This window comes from Sorex araneus, chromosome 11 (assembly GCF_027595985.1).
Source record: "Sorex araneus isolate mSorAra2 chromosome 11, mSorAra2.pri, whole genome shotgun sequence".
Lineage (NCBI taxonomy): Eukaryota > Metazoa > Chordata > Mammalia > Eulipotyphla > Soricidae > Sorex > Sorex araneus.
This window is the reverse complement of record NC_073312.1, coordinates 5916828-5940263: the sequence shown is the minus strand read 5'-3', so window position 1 is coordinate 5940263 and position 23436 is coordinate 5916828. Positions and strand designations below refer to the sequence as shown.

Here is a 23436-nt window from a genome sequence, read left to right as displayed (position 1 = left end):
CCGAGTGTCAACCACAGACTTAGTCATTCCGCCTCTCGACGGAGATCTCGGAAACGGGGCGGGGGAGAGTGAGGTGTAGACGAGGACGCGGCCCCTGCCCCCTGCCCAGGAGCCCAGCCTGGACATTCCTCGGAGCCAGCGAAGCAGCAGCCCCAGGGCCTGTGTCTCAGCCGGCACTCAGCCTCCAGGGCCAGCCGGGTGCCCCCAGCAGGCGGGGGCGGGGGAGGGGCAGCGTGGCACACGGGCAGTGCTGAGCCCCTCCGGTCTGCTGCAGGACCGAGCAGGTGGTCCTGGAGGCCTCCCAAAGGCCCCCCTCGACCCCCCAATGATGGAGGAGTGGGGATGAGGGAGACAAAGCCTCAGAGAGACACGCCATGAGCTTCCTGCTCGGCCCGCCGTAGCCTCCCCAGAGGAGCGTCTAGGTGGGGATGGAGGGAGGCTTGGGTGGGGGGGTGTGGCCCAGACCGGTCAGGTCTGCTGGACTCCCTGCCCAGCATGGACACTAGGGTCCCCTGGACCCGCTGGGCAGTCGTCAAGCTGCAGCCGAGGTTCCCTTGGTCTCCACAGTGCGGGAACTGGTCCCCGCAGGGCCCTGTGGCCTCAGGCTGCTGTGAGGAACTGCGCTGTGCAGGGAGAGGAGAGGGCGGGTCCTGCCCTCCCGCGGGACAGAACGCCAGGAGGAGACGACGACAGCGCCGGGCCCTTATCTCTCCTCAGGAAACCCGCGGCGGGAGCTGTGCGTCCTGCCCGTCTGGGGTTCTGGAGGGCTTGTAGTGGGACGTTCTCCAGGCGAGGGGCCTGCCGTTGACGCAGGCACGCGAGCAGGCCGGACGTTGGCACAGAGGAAGCGCCTTGACGAAGGGCCTCCTTTCATCTTCTCGCAGCCTGTTGTTTCTCTGGAAGCTCCCACCCTTCTCTGGGTGGGGCGGTGAGTCTGCTCAGCCTCCCGAGGGGGTGGCGTTCGTCCATGCCTGCGGGCTGCTTTCGGGCCGGCAACCCGGAGAATTCTTTCAACCACACCTTGGTCTCATGACTGCCCCCAGACTCACCGCTGGCTCGGGAGAGAGGACGGGCCCTGCCCTGCCCTGCCCTGCCCGTCGCCTGCTTGGTTCTCACATAACATTACCCAGAGGGGCTGGAGCCATAGCACAGCGAGGAGGGCGTTTGCCTTGCATGCGGCCGACCCAGGTTCGATTCCCAGCATCCCACGTGGTCCCCTGAGCACCGCCAGGAGTGATTCCTGAGTGCAGAGCCAGGAGTAGCCCCTGTGCATTGCTGGGTGTGACCCAAAAAGAAAAAAAAACATCACCCAGAGCCCGTGGGCTGGAGCGGCTAGTACAGTGGGGAAGGCACTCGCCTGGCACGCTGCCAGTCCTGGTTGGCGCTCTGGTACCCCATGTGGTTCCTCGGGCACAGCCAGGAGTGATCCCCGAGTGCAGAACCAGGAGTCAGCCTTAAGCACTGCCAGGTGTAGCCCCCTCCCCAACCAGAAAATTAAACAAAAACCCTTGGGGTCTCTATATGAGACCTTTTAGCTCTAAACACCGGGCCCCTTCTTGTTTTTGCTTGGGGCCACGTCTGGCGGTGCTCAAGAGTTACTCCCAACTTGGGGTCACTCCTGGGAGAGCTCGCGCCAAGGCCTCTGATATCAAAAGCACCCCCACATGCACTGGCCCTCTGACCCTCTTCCTGCTTGCTCCGTAAGCCTGTTCTTATTTTGTTTCTGGGTCACCTGCGGCTGTGCTCAGGGATGACTCCCGGCGGTGCTCGAGGGACCCTGTGGGGTGTCAGGAACCAAGCAGAAGCCCACCGCGTGCAAGGCAAGCGTGCAGACCCACGACCCAGCATGTCCTTAAACACGAAGGCCAGCGTTCTCTTATACAACCACAGATCCCAATATCAGTACCGCCCCGATACGTGATCTATGAAACGTAATCCCATATTCACCCAGTTCCTAGGAATTTGCTTTTTTTTTTTTTTTTTGCCAAGCTCCATAGCTGATGAATTCAGAATTAGGGCTGCCTGTCACCTCCCCCTGCAGGGGGGAGCTGGAGGGCGGCGGACCCCCACCCTGAGGTCACCAGCTGGGCAGAGCAGGGAGAGCCACACCCAGGACTGGCTGTCCCAAGGGGGGGTGCTCCTGGGGGCCCGACGATGAGTCTGTTCTGCCAAGGGGGAGCCCCACCCCCTGGCCTCTGTCTTAGCTCCCCCTCCTGCCCACGGGACCCCTGGGACCACAGATGGCTTCCTGAGCCCCGCCACGAGTGGCCCTGCCCGCAGCCATTCTGGACACTCTGGCTACGGCTATGGCTGTGTGGGCCTGGGGCTGGGCTGGGCCCTCTCCCTCCCTGCCCTCCTGCCCTGCCCTCCTCCCTCCCTGCCCTCCTGCCCTGCCCTCCTCCCTCCCTGCCCTCCTCCCTCCCTGCCCTCCCGCCCTGCCCCCGTCCGCCTCCCTATCCCGCTGCTGCCCTCGCTCCAGAGGCTCCGGCCCTCCCTTTGCAGGAAAGTGACATTGAAAAATCAACTTTTCCACTGACGGTGTTCCAGGCGTGGAGCTCCTTGGCGGCAGGGGCCCAGCCCACGCCGCGGCACTGCCGGCTGGTGCTCGCGAAGGAAACTGAGGCCGGGCCCAAGCAGAGCAGGCGCCTGCAGTCGGCCCCGACGGCGGGGGGCTGCCGAGGGAGCAGGGGGCGGGCGGGGCGGCCTGGTGCTCAGAGGGTGGGCACCAAGGCTGGTTCAGCGGCGTCTCCCGTTGGGGTGCTGTGTCCCCCGCACCCTCTCCCCATCAGGGTTCTGATCCGGCTGTGGCAGGAGGTGGAGACAGACAGACGCCACATCCTGGAGCAGCCCGGCTGCAGGGCGGAGAGCGGGGGGCTGTGTGTGTCTGGGGGGGGTTGTGTACGGGTGTGTGTGTGAATATGCGTTTCTATGAGTGTGTGAGTATGTGCATATGACAGTCAGTGTATGAGTGTGTGACTGTGAGTTTCTGTGTGTAAGAGTGTATGTGAGACAGTGAGTGTGTGTGTGTGAACGTGAGTTTCTGTGAGTGTCTGTGTGTGTGACAGCGAGTGTACGAGAGTATGTGAATGTGAGTTTCTGTGTATGTGTATGCGTGTGTGACAGCGAGTGTATGAGTGTGAGTATGTGAATGTGTGTTCCTGTGTGTGACTGTGTGTGTGACAGTGTGAATATGTGAATATGTTTGCGTGGGAATGTATGCGTATGTGTGTGACAGTGAGTGTTCAAGTGTGAATATGTGAGTGGGTGTTTCTGTGTGTATGAATGTGTGAATATATGTGTGTGAGAGAGCTTTGTGAGTGCATGTGTGTCTGTGAGCATGTGTGAAAGGGAGAGTGTAAGTATATGAATGTGTCTGAGAGGATCTGAGTGTGTGTGAGAGTGTATGAGTGTGTGTGATTGGATGTGAGGTGTATGTGTGAATATGTGTGTGTATGTGACAGTGGTGCATGAGTGTGAATGTATGAATGTGTGTGGCTGTGAGAGTGTGTGAGTGTGAGTGTATGAATGTGTGTGTGAGTGTATGAATGTGTGTGAGTGTGAGTGTATGAATGTGTGTGTGAGTGTATGAATGTGTGTGTGTGTGAGTGTATGAATGAGTGTGAGTGTGTGAGTGTATGAATGTGTGTCTCTGTGAGCGAGTGAGTGTGTGTGTCCATGAGTGTGAGTGAGGAAACGGGGCAACTTGTGTATCAGGTTAAGCAATCTGACTTTCATCTCCTGGATCGGAAGCTTCTGGAAACAATGGCGTCGGAGTATGATCAGGTGGTAGGACAGTGAGAATATGACTGTGGGCCCCTGGGTGTCAGGTTCTGGGATGAGGAGAAGGAGCACATGAGACTGGGGTCCTTGGCCCTCCCCGAGCTGGGCCCTGGATGGAGGCGGGGGTGGGGGGGGGGCAGTGCCGTGCGGCCGGGCGAGTTCCCTGGCCTCTCAGACCCTCAGGGCTGTGAACCGGGCGAGGATGGCAGCGGAGTTGCCTCTGTGCCTCAGCACTGCCCCTTTTCTCTGGAAAAATCCTCTCCGGGAGTCTGTGCCCGGAGCTGGGGAGCAAGAAATGAGTTTTCATGATGGGCCTAAAAATACGCAGCGTTAGGAAACCGTCTTCCTAAATAGTGGCAGGGGAGGGAAAGGAAACAGTGACCGTTTCAGGTGGAAACCTGGTGGAGACGGGACCGAGGGAGACCAGGAACGGGCCAAGCCTCAGCCCTCGGGGACGACGGCCACTGCACGGGGCACTCACCCCCTCCCGCCTCAGCCACCGGGGTCCCGAGACACACTCGTGACTCGGACTCGGGGTCAGAGCACCTGCTGCAGCCTCTGATTAGTTTTGGGGGGGTCCAGGCAGTGCTCCGAGGGTCTCGGGGCCCATCTGCATAAGCCTGATGAGTCAGTCCTTGGGCCGGGCCTCACCTGGCGGTGCTAGGGATCAAACCCGGGACCTCGTCCAGGCCCGCCACGTGTTCCAGCTCAGACCTGTTTGCCTGCCCGTAGGCTGCCTTCCGGGCCAGCACCCTCATGTGACCGGGATGACGCCGAGGCCGCAGTCCTGGCCTCTCCAAGCTGCCGGGCACGGCACACCCCGCATGCTGGGTACTGCTTGCTTGGTCTTCCCTTCCTGCCCACTCTCTAGGGTGCCAGCACTCACAGCCCTCCCTGGGCCCCCCTCCACCTCGTACAGCAGAGTGCTCCCTGTCCCTCTAGGGTGGGCACCTTGCCCACTGCCGCCTGGCACCCTCGGTCACTCATGAGATGCGCAGTCACTCCTGTTTTTCTGATGACCGAGAACCAAGTGCCATTCAAGTCCATTCCAGCCAGAAGTGGGGTCTGGTTATTGGCCGGGTCACCCCGCTCCACCCGACACAGGAGTGTTTCAGGGGGGACTGGGCAGTGGGGGGAGAGAGGTGTGAAGACCTTAAACAGGCGGGAATGGTCCAGAAAACAGAGCATTCAGCGCAGGGCAGTGAGGTCTATGGGGCTGCCAGCGCGGGAGGTGGGGGGCGGGGGTAGGAGTGTGGAGCTGGGGGGGGGGAGTGGCAGGACCAAGGCAGCCTCTGTGAGTGTGTGTGTGAGTGTGTGTGTGAGTGTGTATGTGTGCGCGCGCGTATCCTTTCCTGTGGCCTGCACAGACCACTGGACACAGCACTGCCACCAGTTAATCTGTCTCTGCTCCCCGGGCCTGGGCTCCCGCACGGAGCAGTTTGGGCCGGCGCCCCCCTCTCCCGCCTGGGTAACGGCAGCTAGGGGGCACCAGACGGCGATCTGGTCACCCTGGGCCCTGCCCCCCGCCCGTCCCGGGGTCCTTTCCCACCCGGGAGGCTCTGGGTATGGGAGCGACCCGGGGACCCCGGCACCCCCCTCCCTGTCCCAGGCTGCTGGGTCCCCTTCGGTCCCCGGGTCCCGCGGAAGCCCCACAGGGCCCAGCCGGGAGGTGCTGTAAGTCGGGGTGATGCTGGGGTGGGACTCGGAAACGCTCCCAGCCGGGCAAACTTCGCGCGCCGAGAGCGCAGCCCCCACGGCGCGGACGGCGGGCAGCACCCCGAGCCCCCCGCGCCCCGTCCCACCCTCAGGCCGCCCGGGCCCGCGGCTCGGTTCTGGTGGGGGGTCGAGCGTTCCCCCGTTTCCCCTGAACTCGGGCCGGGCGCCACCCCCTTTGGACGCCGCTCAGGGGCCGGCGGCCAGGGGCGCGCGTGCCGGCCCCGGGGTGGGGGTGGGTGGGGGGAGGCGCGCACAGGGGCGGGGGCAGCGCCCCCCATCCCCGCGGGGGTCCGGCTCCCCGCCTCGGCGCTCGCTGGGCGGGCCCCGGCCCCGCCGCCGCCACCCGCCTCCGGCCGGCCCCCCCCTCCGGGCGCCGTGCCCGTCCCCAGGGCGGCTCGTCACCGCCGCCAGGCCAATGGGCTGGGCCGCGCGGCCGCGCGCACTCGCACCCGCCGGGCCCTCGCCGCCGTCCGGCCCTCGCCCGCCCGTCGCCGCCGTCCGCGCCGCCATGCAGCCCCCGCTGCCGCCCCCGCTGCTGCCGCTGCTGCCGCTGCTGCTGGCCGCGGCCGCGGGCGCGCTGCCGCCCCGCGCCGGCCGCTCGCTGCCCGCCGCCGCCTGCCCCGAGCGCTGCGAGCCCGCGCGCTGCGCCCCGCCGCCCGCGCACTGCGACGGCGGCCGCGTCCGCGACGCGTGCGGCTGCTGCGAGGTGTGCGGCGCGCCCGAGGGCGCCGCGTGCGGCCTGCAGGACGGCCCGTGCGGCGAGGGGCTGCGCTGCGTCGTGCCCTTCGGGGTGCCCGCGTCGGCCACGGTGCGGCGGCGCGCGCAGGCCGGCCTCTGCGAGTGTGCCAGCGGCGAGCCGGTGTGCGGCAGCGACGGCAACACCTACGCCAACCTGTGCCAGCTGCGGGCCGCCAGCCGCCGCTCCGAGAGGCTGCACCAGCCGCCGCTCATCGTCCTGCAGCGCGGCGCCTGCGGCCGAGGTACCCCCCGCGCCCCCGGGACCCCCCGCGCCGGGCCGGCCCGCGCCCGGCCCCGACGCGCCCCCAGGGAGCGATGGGAGCGCGCAGAAGAGGCGAAAGCGGGGCGTGGTGGGGGGAGAGTGGGTCTGGGTCGCCCACTGGCCCGGGGATGGGGGGAGGACGGCCCGGGGTTCCCGGGGTGGTCACTTCCCTTCCGCTTCCCGCGGACCGAAGTGTTGTGCCCCGCGGGGTTGGTGGCCGAGCGCTCCATCCCGCAGCCCGGGGCCAGGAGGACCGTGAGCCCAGTCCGCTTGCCGGCCGCGGGTGGGGGTGCGTGCGCGGGGGCTCCTTGGGGAACCTCCCCACGTCAGCGTCCCGGGAAATCAGAATCCAGGACAGGAAAGTGGGTAAAAGACAGAGAGCAGGGACGGCTGGCGTCCCGTGTGCCGCCGAGCCAGCCGTTTGGGAGCCCCTGGGACTCCCCCGGCTTCCTCTTCCTTCTCCGCATCTCTCTCTCCGCTTGAAACCCAGCCTTCCTCCCTGTGTGCCGCACGGCCTCAGCCCACAACTTGAACTTCGGGAAGGAGCAGCGAGGCGCCCCGGTGTTCTCCCTGGGCCGGTGGTGGGCACAGCGGGTGTTGCCAGCCCTACTGAAATGAAAGCGTTTCTCTCGGAACTAGCCGGACGGGGCCTTGGCTCGGAGATTCTGTAGAGGGTTGGGAGTGAGCCCTGGGAGCGCGCCTTCTCTCTGCCAGGGCTCGTCTCTCGGCCCACGGGGCTGCTCTCCGGGCACAGGGTGGAGAAAGGCTTCCCGTGGGAGAAAGTGCTCAGGGATGCTGCTGCCGGCCTGCCAGCTGTGCAGAGAACAGCGAGGAGTCAGCGGACGCCAGGAGGGCTTGGGCTGGGGTCCGCCGGCCAGCCGGGATGGCGCTGTCCTGGCTGCAGCGTCCCCTGCATGCGAGGGGCAGAGTGTGGGAGGGACCGCAGGGCTGGGTGCGGTTTGCCTTGTGGGGCTCTGGCCCAGGTTGGTACACCTGCAGGAACCAGGACTGAGCGGGAGATTGTGCCGCCCCCAAATGGGAACGGGGCGCCAGCCTGGGCCCCCCTCCGCCCCCAGGACTGCTAGATAGAGTTTGAGGGGAGTTCTCAGGAGGGGCAAGACAATGCACGCAGAGAGGGCGTCTGCGCGAGGACACGTCCATCCCCGTGACCTTCTCCGTCCCCTCGAGGAAGCCTCCTACTGTCACTCCTGTTTTACAGATAAGGGAACTGGGCCAGAGTTACTTGCTCCAGGTCCCGATGTTGGAATTTGAGTGCAGTTAACTCAGAGCCCGAACACACACACACACACACACACACACACACACACACACACACACACACACAGATAGTGGGCAGAGAGGTCAGACGAGGAAGTGGAAGTTTCTGGAAGGCGAGCAGGTGCGGCTGGTGGAGTGGGGCACGGCGGGCGGGAGGCTGAGACTTGCTAGGGAGGGGCGGCTGGACTGGCCTGGTCGAGAAGAGCTTCGGGGCGGGCACCGGGAGTGACCGGGAGCCCGTGGGCGCCCAGCGCTGTGCCCTGTCCTCACCCGCACCTGGACGCAGCAATGTGGACCGTGCGGCAGGAAGCCAGGGCAATGCGGGGGTCAGGGATGGCACGTGAGGACGTGGGGACAGAGCCAGCGCGTTCCTGTCTGTCTGTTGAAATCAAGCGCCACCGGGAGGGCAGTCTCGCCGCCCAGGAACAGCCCCCGCGCTCACAGAGGGCCGTGGCACTGGGGCTTTGGGGCTGGCGGAGATGCTAGTATCCTCTGGGCCCAAACAGGTCCCCCCATCTGCCAAGGGGGCGCGGGGGGGGGCAGCTGCAGAGGAGAAGCCAGTTGCCTCGGACAAAAGGGGAGCTGGGGACTCTCACTTTCTGCAAGTGTTTAATGAGCTCTGCTGGGTGTGTGTGTGTGTGTGTGTGAGACCCAGGAGCAGTTAGTCCATGTGTGAGTGGTGATGGATAGAGGCAGGAATGGGTGTGTGTGTGTGTGTGTGTGTGTGTGTGTGTGTGTGACCCAGGAGCAGTCAGTCCATGTGTGAGTGGTGATGGATAGAGGCAAGAATGAAGGCAGGAGGGGCTGGAGCAATAGCACAGCGGGGAGGGCGTTTGCCTTGCACGCAGCCGACACGGGTTCGATTCCCAGCATCCCATAGGGTCCCCTGAGCACCGCCAGGAGTGATTCCTGAGTGCAGAGCCAGGAGTAACCCCTGTGCATCGCTGGGTGTGACCCAAAAAGCAAAAAAAAAAAAAAAAAAAAAAGAATGAAGGCAGGAGAGGAAGTAGGCATGGCTGCAGGCCCGGCCAGGAGTGATGAAGGAGTGATGTAGGAACGGATGCGGGAATGCATGCAGGAATGGAGATGGAATTGGATGGAGGAGTAGATGCAGGGGTGGATGCAGAAATGCAGGAATGCGTGGACCCAGGGAGGGGGGAGCCCCGTGGCTCTCCTGCCTGCCTGCACAGACGCTGCTGTCCTGCTCTCCTTCCCGCCAACACCCCGTGCCCATCTTTCTGGGCAGGCTCTCTGGGGCCCGGAGCCGGGGAGCCACCAGGCTTTGTGCGGGGACAGGTTGCCAGCGTCCATGAACCAGGCTCCAGCTCCAGCTGCAGGGGTTGGCCGAAGGACAGTCTTGGCGAGGCTGGCCTGGGAGACCTTCGGCAGAGGTGCCCTTGGACGAGAGGCCTGGAATCCGAGACAGGAGTGGGTCCCAGCACGCCCAACATCAGAAGGGGGCCTGGGGGCAGGGGCAGGCCCGGGCTGGAAGGCACCTGGACACGGGAGGCTGATGGGCAGGTCTTGGGGTCTCCCTGGGGCGGGAGAGGTCATTCATGGCTGAAGGAGACATTTCCCCCAGAAAGCGTTTTATTTTATTTTTTTATTTTTTTGCCTTTTGGGTCACACCCGGCGATGCACAGGGGTTACTCCTGGCTCTGCACTCAGGAATTACCCCTGGCCGTGCTCAGGGGACCATATGGGATGCTGGGATTTGAACCCGGGTCTGCCGCGTGCAAGGCAAACGCCCTCCCCGCTGTGCTATCGCTCCAGCCCCCGGAAAGCGTTTCATACAGCTCGAGTTTCCTCCGTGTCACCTGGAGGGGAGCTGGGCTGCTCTCAGCTGTCCCCGGTGACGGGACGGGGGGGCAGTCAGGCTGTAGGACCAAGACCCGCAAAGCGTTTGGGTGAGCGTAATGCCACAGAGACAAGTCCATGGGCACTGGCCTCGAGCTGGGCTGACCCAGCTCTGGCCCTGGCGCTGCCTAGGGTTCCCGGGAACCCCACCAGGAGTGATCCCTGAGGGCAGAGCCAGGAGGCAGCCCTGAGCACTGCTGGGTGTGGCTCGAAACAGGACAAAGCTAAGTGGTCCGTCGGCCCGAGGGTACGAAAAAGCCAGGGCTCGGAGAGGCCGGTGCCGTGGGTGAGGGGAGGCGCAGATTGGGGGCACACTCCCGCCTAGGCGGGATGGGATGAGCTCCAGGCCCTCCTCACCCTCCCTGGAATGGCCTGCTGGAGGCCGCCTGCTGACCAGCTGGGACACTGAGTCACGACGCCAGAGCCCGGCCCCATGCTTGAACCCTCCGCACAGCTGGGCCCGGGCCCGTTGCTAATCACGGCTCCGCGCTGTTGACGGAGAGACGGGGATCAGGGGCGAGCCCAGCAGGCCGGGGCCAAAGGCTGCAGTAAACAGAGCTCCAGATGGCCCTGCTGGACACGAGGCCCTCGCACGCCGCCTCCTCGCCGCGTGTGGGGGCTCGTGGAAGGCTCCGGATTCCCTCCTCTGGCCCCCAGCGGGCTCCAGGAGGGGTGTCCCCGGGCCCGGCTGGGGAGGCCCCTGGGCCCGGCTGGGGAGGCGCTACCCTCCGCAGCTGACCTCACAGCACTCGTGGATCTGCTCGGGGCAAGTTGCTCCTGTGAGTTCTGGGCCAGGAACTTCTTGCTGGTTGTGTGCGTGCCCTGGGGTCCCTAGGCCCCTGCAGAGTGAGCAGGGGGGTGGGTGGGGATCGTGAGGTCACTGTGCTCAGAGGCCCCCTGGTTTAGGCCCCTGGCGCTGGATTCTGCAGGGATCTTGTGTTATCCCGGAGGCAGTTTCGTGCCTTGGACCAAGAAATCAGAGTTTCCATGAGCATCTATTTATTTCACTGGGATAAATAGCTGCGCTCAAGCTTCATCGAAAGAAGTCAGACTCGGCCCGTGGGGCGGGGTGAGGGAGGGTGTGGCGGGGAGGGTTCGTCCCAGGCCAGCTAGGGTAGGGTCCGGTCTGCTGCTGGCTGACGATGGCCCTTCCAGGCTGTGACCTGACCAGGTGACCCGCCTCTCTGAGCCGGGCAGTAAGGAGAACTCAGGTCACGCCAGGTGTCTCCGACCCGTCAGCGGGGACGGTCGGTGGTCCTGGGACCGTCCCTCAATGGCCACGTGGCGACTTGTCCAAGTCCACGACGTGAGCTCAGTGACCGGGCCTGAGCTCTTCCTTCCGGGAACCCTCTGCGGGGGGTGGCTGGCTTGGGGCGTCCCCTGGTCACGCTGTCCTTCCCGTCCCTGCCCTCCGTGCCACTGAAAGAGAAGGAGGGGCTGGAGAACGGGCGCTGGTGTGTGAGGATGCGCCTGGCATGTGTGTATGGCCTGGGGTTGTAATTCTTTTATTTTTTCTTCTATTATTTTTTTTTTTGCTTTTTTTTTTCTTGGGTCACACCCGGTGATGCACAGGGGTTACTCCTGGCTCTGCACTCAGGAACTACTCCTGGCGGTGCTCAGGGGACCCTATGGGATGCTGGGATCCGAACCCGGATCGGCCGCGTGCAAGGCAAACGCTCTACCCGCTGTGCTATCTCTCCAGCCCCTCTTCTATTAATTTTTTATTTTACGGAATCACCCTGAAATAGAGCATCGCAAAGCGGTTCATGGTTGGGTTTCAGTCCTATAATGTTCCAGGACCCCGTGGGCTGCATTGCCTGCCCCCCGAAATTCCAGCACCCCGAGATGTAGCCCAGGGCATCCCAGCACCCCGAGATGTAGCCCAGAGCACCCAGCATCTTCGGGTCGAGCCCAGGGACGCCCCCCCACCCTCCCGGCCTGAGCACTGTCCCGTCAGGCAGAGACACTGAGTCAGGGCTCCCAGATTCTGTCCCTAAGGCAGCCGGAGGCACGGCGAGGTCTGTGGGGCCACCCTGGGAGGTGGCAGGAAGGACAGAGGCCGTGCCAGAGCCTCTGACCCGACAGAGATTTATTTTCAGGTTCCTTTCCAGCATCTCGTGAGCCCGTGAAGCGTCCTTGGCAGTGTCCGGGCTTGGGGGCAGCTGTGGGAGCTGCTGTGTATGGGGGTCCCGGAGTCGGAGGCCACTGTGGGATCCAGCGCCCTCTATGCTTGTGGGCTCACGGCATGGGGCCCAGGATGCGTCCTCAGAAGCCAGCGGCCAGCTGCTGTCCTGGTCTCCCTCCTCCTCCTCCTCCTCCTCCTCCTCCTCCTCCTCCTCCTCCTGCTGCCCTCGGGGCCAGGAGTCAGCTCAGGGCAGGGGAATCGGACGGGGGTGGGGGGGCGGGCAGAGACAGGCGCGCGCAGCAGAGGGTGGGAGCGTGTGGCCCGGAGCCGACCGGGCACGGCCTGCCCTGAGGAGCGTGTGACTGTCTGGGCTGCGTCTGGGCCCTCACCCGTGTCACCATCTCAGGACCCCCCCCACCCCCCGGGGCTGGGACGCTCCGGAATCCACAGGAGACCGAGGCCACCTCGAGGAGGGGACGAGCTGCTGCCTCCCCGAACCCGGGCTCCCTAAAAGCCGCTCCCCGGCCCCCCTCTGCCCCTCCTGGGGGGGCTGGGGGCGCCTCATGTGCCGGGATGCGGCCGTGACGGCACTCTCTGCTCGCGCTCAGCTTTGAGTCACCCCGTCCCCATGAGTCAGAGTCTCGGCGGCAGCTCACGGCTCTCGGGGGACGGACGGCGTTTGCAGGCTTGTGTAATCGGAGCCGGCGGCCGGCCGCCCCTCTGCGGCACAGCGGCACAGCCCCGGGACCTCTCGGCGCTGGGGGAGATCTGCAGCTACGTGCCCTCGTGCCCAGGCTGGACTGAGCATTTCCAGGCCCAGCCGAGCTGAGTCACTTCACCACCCTCCCCTCCCCCCCAGGTGCCGGCGACCCCGAGCGGGTGGGCACGGGTGGGTGCAGACGAGGGCCAGCGGGGACTGTCTGGGCAGATGGTGTTTTGCAGTGCCCAGGGGGAGGGCACAGAGGGGCATTCAGAGTCTGCTAGGAGGGAGCCCCCCGCTGGCTGGGCACTGGGTGGGCACCAGGGTGCGGGGCTGGGGGCGCTGGTCTCGGGCTGCGCCGTCAGAACTGCAAGGGTTTGTTTGGGCCCCAGGGCGGGGCTCTTCGGAGCAGGGGCCCCGGCCCGAGTGCCCCCTCTGGGATGCCCAGCCACGAGTCTCGGGCCCCTTCCTGCTGCGTGGGGCTCGGCTCTCTCCCTGGGGCCCGGGGCAGCCCCCTCCCCTGCACCCCAAACACACACACGCTCGCTGCGAGGCCAGGTTTCCCGGCTAGAAGGCGGCTTGCTGAGTGAAGGCACAGAATGTTCTGGAGTGGCGGGCAGGAGCGTCTCTCCGGGCCAGCCCCGGCAGCCGCGCCTCCGGGGCAGGGAGACCACCGTCCTTGTGGGCCTGCCGCCTGCGTGGCCAGCCCGCTCCTGGGAGAGGCGTGCGGGCGTCTGCTGAGGGTCCTGGCTCTGCGGCAGGGCGGGGGGCCCTGTGTGTGCCGCATACCGGGACGCCTCTGCCCCAAAGCCCGGAGCTCTGGCCCCCCGCATGGCCCCAGAGGCACGGTGCGCAGTCCCTGATGAGCCATGCTCCGTCTGCAGTGACCTGGGGGTGACTGAGCTACCGAGAGGGTCACCGTGAGGGTCACGGCGAGGGTCATGGCGAGGGTCAGACGAGAGGACGGGGTGAGAGCGAGGAGCTCAGGGCCACACCGGGGCTCCTTAGGGACACTCTGGGGGCAACGCCAGGCTCTCCAGGGACACCTGCTGGGACCCGGGGCCAGAGCTGGGGTGGGGGAAGAACCACCTGCTACCCGGGCGCCTGGGGCGGGGCCTCCCATCCCGGGGAGACCCGTCCGGTCCCAGCGGAGCGTGACTCAGTGGCTCGGAGCAGTGACCCCGTGTGTCAGGGACGCCGAGGACCGAGTTTGCTGTTATCATCCCCGGGGCGGGGTGCTTTGATCCGGCCTCTCACCCCTTTATTACAGAGCGCGCGCAGCAGTGCGGCGCCCGCCCGGCCGTGGAGAAGGGCACAGGCCGTTCCCCCCGCCCGGCCTCCCCCTGCGGAGCCCCCGCCTCGGGGCTGTTCCGGGTGCGGGGCTCCGAGGCCCTCACTCGCCCTCGGTGGCTGGTGCCCTGAGATGTTCCCGGTGGGGTTCAGCCTCGTCGGGCCAAACCCAGCAGTGGCCCAGCGGGGAGGGGCGGGCAGGGGCCCTGCATGAGGGTCCTTCTGGCTCCGTCACCGTCTGGTCGCTGGGAGACCCCTCGCTGCCCCGCCCTCCGCCAAGTGCCACGGGGCTCCGCCCTCCCCCGCCCTGTCTCTGACCCCGCTCAGCGTGTCTTGGGTCCCGTGGACAGGACACCTTCCCTGTGGTGGCCAGCCAGGGCCACCGATGGCTGGGACAGGACAGAGCTAGAGACCCACGGGGGAAGGTCCTTGCAGGGCCTGTGGCCCAAGCCTCCCCCTCGGCAGATGGGGAAACTGAGGCACCCAGCGGGAGCGGGACTCAAGCCGCCCAGCTTATGGGGCTGGGGGGGGCGGGACAGGTATGAGACCCACCGCATCTTCCCGCTGGAATAGACCCAGGTGTGGGGGTCTCCCATGGGCTGGAGGAAGGGGGGGCAGGGGAACCTTTGCTCTCACTCAGTCTCCCCACTGTAGAGCGATGTGGAAGAAAACTCCCCCACAAAATGGTCTCCTCGGCGGGTGACTCAAGTGCTCCCCTGTAATGACTGTTGGGGAGCCCTAGGCCCCTATTAATGTCCTTGAACTATAATTACAGTGTTTTCCCGGGAGGGAGGAAAGTTCGGTAGAAATGAATGATCAAGTAGACCCCAGGCCGGGCGCTTCCTGCCTTCCCGCTGAGGGTCACTGGGGGTGAAGGTCCCCCCCTTGGGGCCTGGATGCCTTTTCCCTTCTTTTTTACCTGCAGGAAGGTTGTTTGTAGATTGACTCTCAGACGGTCCTCTGTGAACACTTGAGGGTTATAGAGTAGAACTCAGTCAGGAGTTAAGAAGGGCTTGGCCAGCCTGGAGGGGGAGTTCAGCGGGGAGGGCGCTTGCCTTGCGTGCAGCCGGCCCGGGTTCAATTCTCGGCACTACATTTGTTCCTCTGAGCACGGGCAGGAGTGAGCCCCGAGTACTGGGCCAGGAGCGAGCCCTAAGTAATTCCGGGTGTGATTCTAAATCCCGACCCCCCTCCCAAAAAAAAAAAAAAAGGACAAAGGTTCAAGATTCCCTCACAGTTCCAGCAATTTCTTTGTTTATTTTTGTTGTCATTTTTTTGGTTTGCTTTGGGGCCATACCTGCAGTGCTCAGGGAGCACTCCTTGGGGGGGGGGGCGGCTCGAGGCACCATTGGGTCCTCCTGCCTTGGTTCTGCAGCCCTCGCTGGGTCCTTGTGGATTGGAGGCAGTCGAAGACTGGAACTTTTTTTTTTTTTTTTTTGCTTTTTGGGTCACACCGGCGATGCACAGGGGTTCCTCCTGGCTCTGCACTCAGGGATTACTCCTGATGGTGCTCAGGGGACCCTATGGGACGCTGGGAATTGAACCTGGGTCCGTCATGTGCAAGGCAAACGCCCTCCCTGCTGTACTATGGCTCCAGCCCCTGAAACACTTTCGATGTCCGTGGTTATTCCTGTGTCCGGGGGTCTTCCTTGGGTTGGGTCAGAGCGTGTGCCAGTGAGCGGGCAGTCAACAGGCGGCCCCCAGGACCCTTCACGATTGGGGTGGGGCGTTTGCTAGGATTCCTGGTATTTCTTCTCGCCCTCGGAACCTGCACCTGCCTGGGGCGTGGGGGCTTCAGCCTCGGAGCTAAGCCCTGTCTGGGGCTGCAGAGCCCTTTCCCCGTCTGGTCTGATCTGGGGCGCGCTGGAGGGCTGCCGGGGGTCAGGGCATCTGGCCCTAAGCTTGTATCTAATGCAGGCGCCGGGCCAGCGGGGGGACGTAGAGGTCTGAGGAGGTGGCAGAGAGATTGTCCCGTGTGCCCCCTGCAGGGCCCCCATAGGACCCCTGGGGGGACGCAGGCCCCGAGCCGGGTCAGGCTCTGTGTGGGACGCAGGAAGCCCAGGTGAGTCTGTTTGGACAGGGAAGCTCGTGCCCATTCGAGCTTTCTCCCTGCCGTCCGCTATGAGGCGGGGCCCCCTAGGTGAAAACCCAACTTTCTGCTAGTCGCGGTAAGAAAAGGAAAAACAAAAAAGGAAAAACAAGCAGAGGAGCGAGGCTCGCTGCTTCCTGTTTGGCTGACGAGGTTTAATTGCAGTTTCTGTCCAGGTGTACCCTGTTAATACGGACAGTCCGGAGTCTTTTTTATAGGCCCGGAGTTAGGCAACCATCGTGGCTTTAACTCTAGAAATTTCCGTCACTCCGGAAAGCAGCCGGGTCCACTTGCAGCTCCCCTCTGCCGAGTCCTGAATAATTAATTTTGTGTTTATGTTCTATTTTGTGGGGTTTTGTTTGCTTGTTTGGTTTTCAGGCCACCCTTGGTGCTGCTGCTCAGGGCTTATTCCTGACTCCGCACTGAGGAATTATTCCTGGCAGTGCTCAGGGGGGGGCCATCTGGGGTGCTGGGAATTGAACCCGGGTCGGCCGTGTGCCAGGCAAGCACCCTCCTCGCCGTGCTGTCACTCTGGCCCCATGTTTTACAGCTCATGGTTGGTTTATTTATTTATTTATTTCTTTAACTTTTAATTTTTTTTTTTTTTTGCTTTTTGGGTCACACCCGGCGATGCACAGGGGTCACTCCTGGTTCTACACTCAGGAATTACTCCTGGCGGAGCTCAGGGGACCATATGGGATGCTGGGATTCGAACCTGGGTCGGCCGCTGTGCTATCACTCCAGCCCCTTTATTTATTTTTTTGGGGGGTATTTAGGGGTCACTCCCTGTGGGGGCTCTTCAGGGTAGGGATCCGCCCACGTCCCCGCTCTGGGCGTTTCAGCCCACGGGGCCAGAGCACGCGTGGCGTGGCAGGCAGGGCTGGTGGCTTCCTCTCTGCAGGGTGGTCTCCCCCAGGCCGTGGCCGTGGCCGCCCCTCCTCACACCTGACCTCTGGCCCTTGGGGGGGGGGGTGGGGGGGGCTGCTGGCAGCCAGCCTTTCCTTCTTTCTTCCTGCTCCAGCCCCTGCCGGAGTCGCCCCTGCACGTCAGCTGGTGGGGGCGGCCCTGCCTGGTTTCGCAGCGGCAGGATCCCAGCTGCCCTGGAAACGGAAATATTCTCCGCAGCTGAGAAAAGACCAGGAAATGCGCTTTGCAGATTCCTTAGGTCATCTGACTTGTTTGGGAACTGGCAAGGATGTCGGAAACGCTTGGCTCCCCCCCTTCCCCCCCTCCTCCCCCCCTCGCCCTGCCGCATCTCGCCCAGGAGGCCCCGCCCTCTCCCAGAGATGCCTTCTGTCTCTGGGGGCCAGAGACGGCGGGGTCCCCGTCACGCTGCTCCTTCCGACACTGGGACCACATCGCCCACAAGCAGGCGCGGGTGCTTGTGGGAAGGAGCCTTGCGGACGGGGACCTGGCGCTGGCCCTTCCCCTGCCCCCCACCCCCATCCGCCCTTCCCCAGGGCCGTCCCCTCCACCTGGAGGCTGCGGGAAGTTGGCCGGTAACTCTGAGGATGGTGGCTCAACCTCTTAACAAACCCGACCATCACACGCCCCCCTCCCCCCAGGCCCCTTCATATCCTAAACTCCCGGCTCGATGCACCCACCCAGAGCCCCCGCCTGTCCAGGCCCGACACCAGGGGCTGTTGCGGCAGGAAGAGAAGCAGCCGAGAGCGCGGGGAAGGGCCCGAGCGGAGCTCGTCAGAAGCAGAGTGTGCCGGGTCTGCGCTCGGAGCTGGCGGCCACTCCCCAGGGAGCCTCGGCCGGCAGGCGTCAGGCCGGGCATCTAGGGGGGTGGGGTGGGGGCTGTGGACGAAGCACCCGAGCAGCCGAGTGGGCGGGAAACTGCTGCCGAGACTGCGAAGCCAGGCAGGGCGGGCTGGCGGCCGGTGCCGGGGGTCCCCTGGGGTGTGGCGCTGGGGATGGCGGCTCTGACACGGTGGCCCGTTCCCAAGGACACTCCCACCGGCCAGGTCCACGCTGTGGCGCCGGGCCGGGCCTCGCTTGAAGGTGCTTGTAGCCCGCCGGCTAGGTGGCCCCCAGCCCCCTAAAGCTGGCACCGCTGGGGGGGTTCGTGTCTCTGCCTTTCCGAAACCCCGACTGGATCTTTCCCTGAGTCTGCAGGGGCGGTGTGCTCAGAGCCCCCCGGGGCCCGGGGCCTGGAGGTGGGTGGGCCCCCTGTGCCGAGAGGGTCGGAGGGTCCTGTGGCCAGGCCCTGTCCTGCCTCCACCTCCTGTGCTTGTTACAAGGCCCGAGGCGGGGGCCAGGGAACACTCCAGAGCTTTGGCTCAGTCTCTCTGCGGAAGACAGCACGGAGGTCACCAGTCCGTTGGGAATCTTAAAAAAAACACATGCTGTCAGTTGGGTTCGTTAGAGAGACCCGGCCGCGGGCCAAGATGTCTCTTCTATCCCGGCCCTGCGATTGGCGGCCGAGGCCCAGAGGACGTGCGAGGTTTTCAGGTTTATTTTAGGACTTCGCGGGCTGCGTTTCTCTGCAGGGTTCCGAGAGATCAGGCTCCGGCCCCGCCCTGCCCGTGCCCTGGAATGCGCTGGCCGCGGCAGTGCCCGCGGCCCGGGAGAGGGGAGTCTGGTTCCCCGCCCCCCCCACACCCCCGACGTGGAGGGTCCGCCCGTTCCTGCCGTGGGCACCGGGCCAGGCGCGGGCTGGAGTGCCTGCTGGCGGGCCTGCGGAATGCAAGCGAGTGGGACAGGCAGACCGCAGTCACTCCCACGGAGGGCGAGCAGGGGGCCGGCGCGTGTGCGCCTCACCCCTGCACGCACACACACACCCCTCCACGCACACACACACCCCTCCCGCCTCCCCCCTGCCCTGAGCAGCAGAGCAGGCCTTGAGAGGCCTCTTTGCATCTCGTTCTTGGTACCCCCAAGGGGGCATATTCAGGGCATCGCTCCCAGCGCCAGGAGGAGGCAGAGAGCCCGGCCCGGCCCAGGAGGCAGCTGGCCAGGCCCCTTTGCCCAGTCTCGAACCCTGCCCTTCTGACCCCAGGTGGACCTGCCTCAGGGCATGCCTGGGTCTGTCCTGCAGTTACAGGGCCAGAGATGGCCAGCAGGGCTGCCTCCACCCCGGCTGAGTGCTTCCTCTCTCTCCCAGTGACCCCAGCGGGGGCGTCTCAGGCCCCCGGAGTCGGGGTGCCTGTGACCACCAGGGCAGGTGGCTTCCATGAGGCAGAGAGGTTCCTCCATGCCGTGGCCCGTGATGGCCCTTCTTCCTGTCTCTTCCCCTCTCCCCCCTGCATTCTGTCCTGTCGTGCTGGCGGCCAGACCTTCATTCTTCCTTCCTGGCGTGCCGGGGAATCCAGCCAGGGAGAGTCGCCTCGCGTGCGTGCTGGCTGCAGGCAGCCCCGGGAGTCTTCGGCGTTCAGGGTGGGGGTGGACAGGCCTTGGCCCAGTTCATCTGTGGGGATGAAGCGTGGGGCGCAGTGGACGCTGGGAAGTCGGAGGAGAGGGGGCGGGAAGAGTTCTCTGTCCCCCAGGTGAGAGCAGGCGTGGGGCACGAGCGGGGTGCCTGCATGGGGGCTCAGGGTCCCGCAGGTGAAAGCCAGTTTGGGGGTGCATGCGGGTTGCACCTGGGGGGTAACGTGGGTTGCCTTTGGATTTGGGCTGCTTTGGAATCAGGTCTCACTGACTGGAAAGCAGTTCAAGTTGACTAAAACGTCCTTTGCACAAACCCCTTGATATTTCACGGACACTTTTAATCTTGTCAGGGGAGTGACCGGAAAATGTAAGCAGGGGCCGGGACTGTGGTGCAGTGGTCAGTGCTCACTGGCACGTGTCCCCTGTGGGTTCCGTCCCCCGCATCCCCCCGTCACTGAGTGCCGTGCTGGGCTCCAGGGGATGCTGCACACCCCACCCCGCAGCCTGGAGAGACGAGAGCAGCCCCCAGTCCTTGCCCCCAAGTCCTGGGAGTCCCCCAACCAGAAGAAGATTCCTGGAGCCCCAGAGAAGGGGGCCTCCTGGGGGATCCCAGCCACCCCCACCCATCTCTGAGCTTTCCCGAGTGGGATTCAGACCGTCCCTGGGGCCGCCTGCTGCGTCTGCTGCCGTATTTCTTTTTTTTTTTTCTTTTTGGGTCACACCCAGCGATGCTCAGGGGTTACTCCAGGCTTTGCACTCGGGAATTGCTCCTGGCAGTGCTTGGGGGACCCTATGGGATGCCGGGGATCGAACCGGAGTCGGCCGCGTGCAAGGCAAACGCCCTCCCCGCTGTGCTATCGCTCCGGCCCCCTGCTGCCATATTTCTAAGTAGGGTGGGGGCAGCTGGTGACTCCTGTGTGGGACTTGGGGTCCGGAGCAGTGGGGCCGGGAGGGTCCCAGCTGCAGCTCAGGGGCCGGAGGGGAAGGTGGGAGCAGCCTGGCTCTGGTTTTCCCGTTGACGCCCCCCCCCCCCCGCATCCTGCTCTGGGCTTCGTGTCTTTGGGGGTCCGTCACTTAGGCCCTGGCGCATGTGGCAGAGGAGAGGAGGAAGGACGGGGCTGGGGGCTTCTGGGAGGTGGGGGAGTGAGGGGGCACCCGGAGCCCGTCAGAGCCCGCCCGCCTGCGGAGGTCCACGAGCCGGCTTGGGCACTGAAGCCTCCGGTCCTCCCTGGCCACGGCTGTGGTCACTCCGGGCCCACCCGGGCCAGCTGTCTGTAGCTCACCCGGGACTTCCTTTGCACTTTGGGGGTCCGATTCAGTGGGCTGAGGTGCTGAGGGCCCAGCTGTCTCGGGGGCCAGGCACAGCAGAGGCCCCGGCCCGCCTCACAATTCAGGCTCTCTTGAATTATTATTTTTTTTCTGCCCCCGGCTCCGCGCTCAGGGGTCACTCCCGGTGGTGCTCGGGGACCACGTGCTCGAACTCGGGACAGCCACGTGCAGGGCAGGCCCCTGCCCAGCCCCCGGCCCGGATTGTTCATCCTTGGGGAGCCAGGCGCCCTTGTCCGGGGTTGGCCCCGGGCCCTGAGCTTCCGCCTGCGCCCCGGAACGAGGACAGGGCCGCAGTGCCAGCTCTGGTCCGCTCGCGCGGGTACCTGATTTGAATTTTGGGAACACGCCGTTCCCGAGAAGAAAGGAGGCTTCATCACCCGCCCCTCGAATACTCGGCGTTCTGTTCTCCAAATTAGCTCAGCTATCAGTGCCGCTGCCGAGAAACTGGAAGGCGGGATTGTTCCCGCTGGCAGCGAGGGCCGGGGGCTAGCCCCAAGGCTTGGCCCTGGGCTCCTGGCCCGGAAGGGGGAAGCCTGTTCCCACCGCCGTCCTGTTGGAGGGGGATCTGGAAGGGAGAAGCAGGAGGAGGAGGAGGAGGAGGAGGAGGAGGAGGAGGAGGAGGAGGAGGAGGAGGAGGAGGAGGACAGGCCAATCCACTCGCCAGCTCGGAGCTTCCGGCCCCCTCACGCCTGCCTGCGGGTTGGGCCCCCCTGCTCCCCCCCCAGTGCTCAGCCTGGGCTTGCCAGAGTCTCTGGAATGATCTGGGAATGTGGGGCATTGGCCTGGCCTATCGCAGAGGCGTCTGAAATTGGTTTGTTTTGGTTTGGGGGCCATCCCCGGTGGTGGTGCTCAGGGCTGACTCCTGGTTCTGTGCTCAGGGATCACTTCTGCCAGGGCTTGGGGGACCATGTGGGGTGACAGGGATTGAACCTGGCTGGCGTGTGCAAGGCAAGCACCTTACCCCCCCCCACACACACACACACACCGTCCCGTACCATCTCTCTGGCCCCAGGAAGATGAAGCTGATATGGTGAATATTTCTCTAGAGTGGAGAAAGAAGCTGCCGCGTGTTGTAGATTTTTAGATTTGTCAGCCCCACTCTGCACAGCCCAACAGGCCCGGGCTGTGTTGTCCCTAACCTCCACATGTCCCTTCGAAGGACCCCCGCCACCCCCTGCCTCTGGCGGCACTCGGCCTGCGGCAGTGAGGCTCGGTGTCTCCCGCAGACGACGGCCTTGACGGTTACTCTGAGGCACTCAGTACTTTCCCGGGCTCTCCTCTCCGCCTCCCCCTCAGTCCCGGGCCCCCAAGACCTCTGCCCGCGGCGGCATGTGAGTTGGGCAGCAGCTGGCGTGTCCCTGGACATTGTCGTGTCCACGCCAGGGCCATGTGCAAAGTGACCCCAGACGTGAGTGTCTGCGCCCACATGCGCTATCCCCATGTTCTCCCCTGAGCTGCTCCCAGAGGCCCCGGCGGGCAGGGCAGGGCGGGGCGGGTGACCGCGGGAAGGAGCCTGTTGTCTCCACCAGCTGAAATATCGGGCTTGTAGGAATGGTCCAAAACTGTTGGGCAGCTGGACGCTGGCTTGGCCTACTTACCCGGCAAAGGGGTGCTGGCGGCGCCCTCTGAACTGAGCCTCGGTTTACCTTCCTTGTAAGCCCATTCCAGGCTACTTGAATTCCTGCACCGGGGTTAGGAAGATCTTGGGGGTCCAGTTCGAGAGACCAAGTCTGAGGATTCCCAATATATGCTTTGTGAACTCTTGTGATATTTTTTCATGGTACCTCCTGGGCCAAGAAAGAGAAAACGATCAGCTTTATTGATCAACTAATTAGGTCCCATCAACCAACTCCGTTAATTTGGGTCTTGACAACATAGCAAAGGTTAGGGAAGAAAAAGTAGTATCTTGTTTATATTTGGGGGTGGGGGAAGGGGAGCAGGCTACTTTTTACTGGATGAGATTGACTTAGGCATGCCAGGAGCGGGGGCGGGGCATAGTACCGCAGGGAGGACACTTGTCTTGCACGCGGCCGACCCAAGTTCGATCCCCGGAGTCCCCCGAGCACCACCAGGAGTAATCCCTGAGTGCAGAGCCAGGAGTAACCCCCCCCCCCCCCGCCAGCACGGCTGGGTGTGGCCCTTAAACGGAAAACAAAACAGAACAAAAACCCCCAACAGGGCAGGAGAGAAGAGCGGGATGTGGGGGGAAGAACCATCCCAGGCTTCTCTGGAGTGCGAAAGAGTCAGCGAGTGCGCCGTCGAGGGCACGTGCCCCGGGGAGACGGCGGGCTTGAGAGAGCGGGCAAAAGTGGGTCCCTGATAATCGTGGCAGCAGAGCCCAGCGCGGGGGCCGGGCTGCGGGCCGGTTGGGGGTCGTGCCCCACCTCAGGTCCCGTGACCTAACCCCCCCATTCCCCTTTCCACATTCACTTTTGTTTCTGTTCCGTGTCTGCTTTGCCTCTCATCAGCCGCCAGAAAGCCCAGGGACAAAGGCGGGGAATTGTCCAAAGGCACACGGCGCCCGCTGTTTGGAAACTCCAGGGCTCCAGGTGCCAGCAGAGACAAGTATCTGCCATCCCCCGCCCCCCTCACCCCCCCCAACAAAACCCCGAGCTTCCTGGGAGCATCGGCCCAGGGCGCCCCGCAGGGTTGGAGAACCCTGGCATGGGGCCTGTCCAGGCCTTTTCTTGCCTCACCGCTAATCTCGACTTGGCTTCCTTTGCCTTCAGGATGAAAGGAACCCATTGGGCAGGGTTGGACTCACACATCCGGTTTTGTGCTGGATCTGGGGAGGGAACCCCAGATGACAGCCGCTCCTTTGATTCGGAGCCCCTGCATTTCCGTTTCTATGGCAAAGCGTTTTCTTCAAGGGGATCCTGCTTGTCCAAGGCTCAGCCGGC

The 23436-nt window shown here is 64.3% G+C and overlaps 1 protein-coding gene across 1 annotated transcript in view; it reads left to right on the top strand.

Annotated features, from left to right (window-relative positions):
• The first annotated feature begins 5896 nt into the window (after positions 1-5896).
• Positions 5897-23436, top strand: part of HTRA1 (HtrA serine peptidase 1) — a 47188-nt gene continuing 29648 nt past the window's right edge. The window contains exon 1 of the mRNA XM_055118917.1: positions 5897-6476. Coding sequence (XP_054974892.1) covers positions 5912-6476 — 565 coding nt within the window. The 5' untranslated portion in view covers positions 5897-5911. The remainder of the gene's footprint in view (positions 6477-23436) is intronic.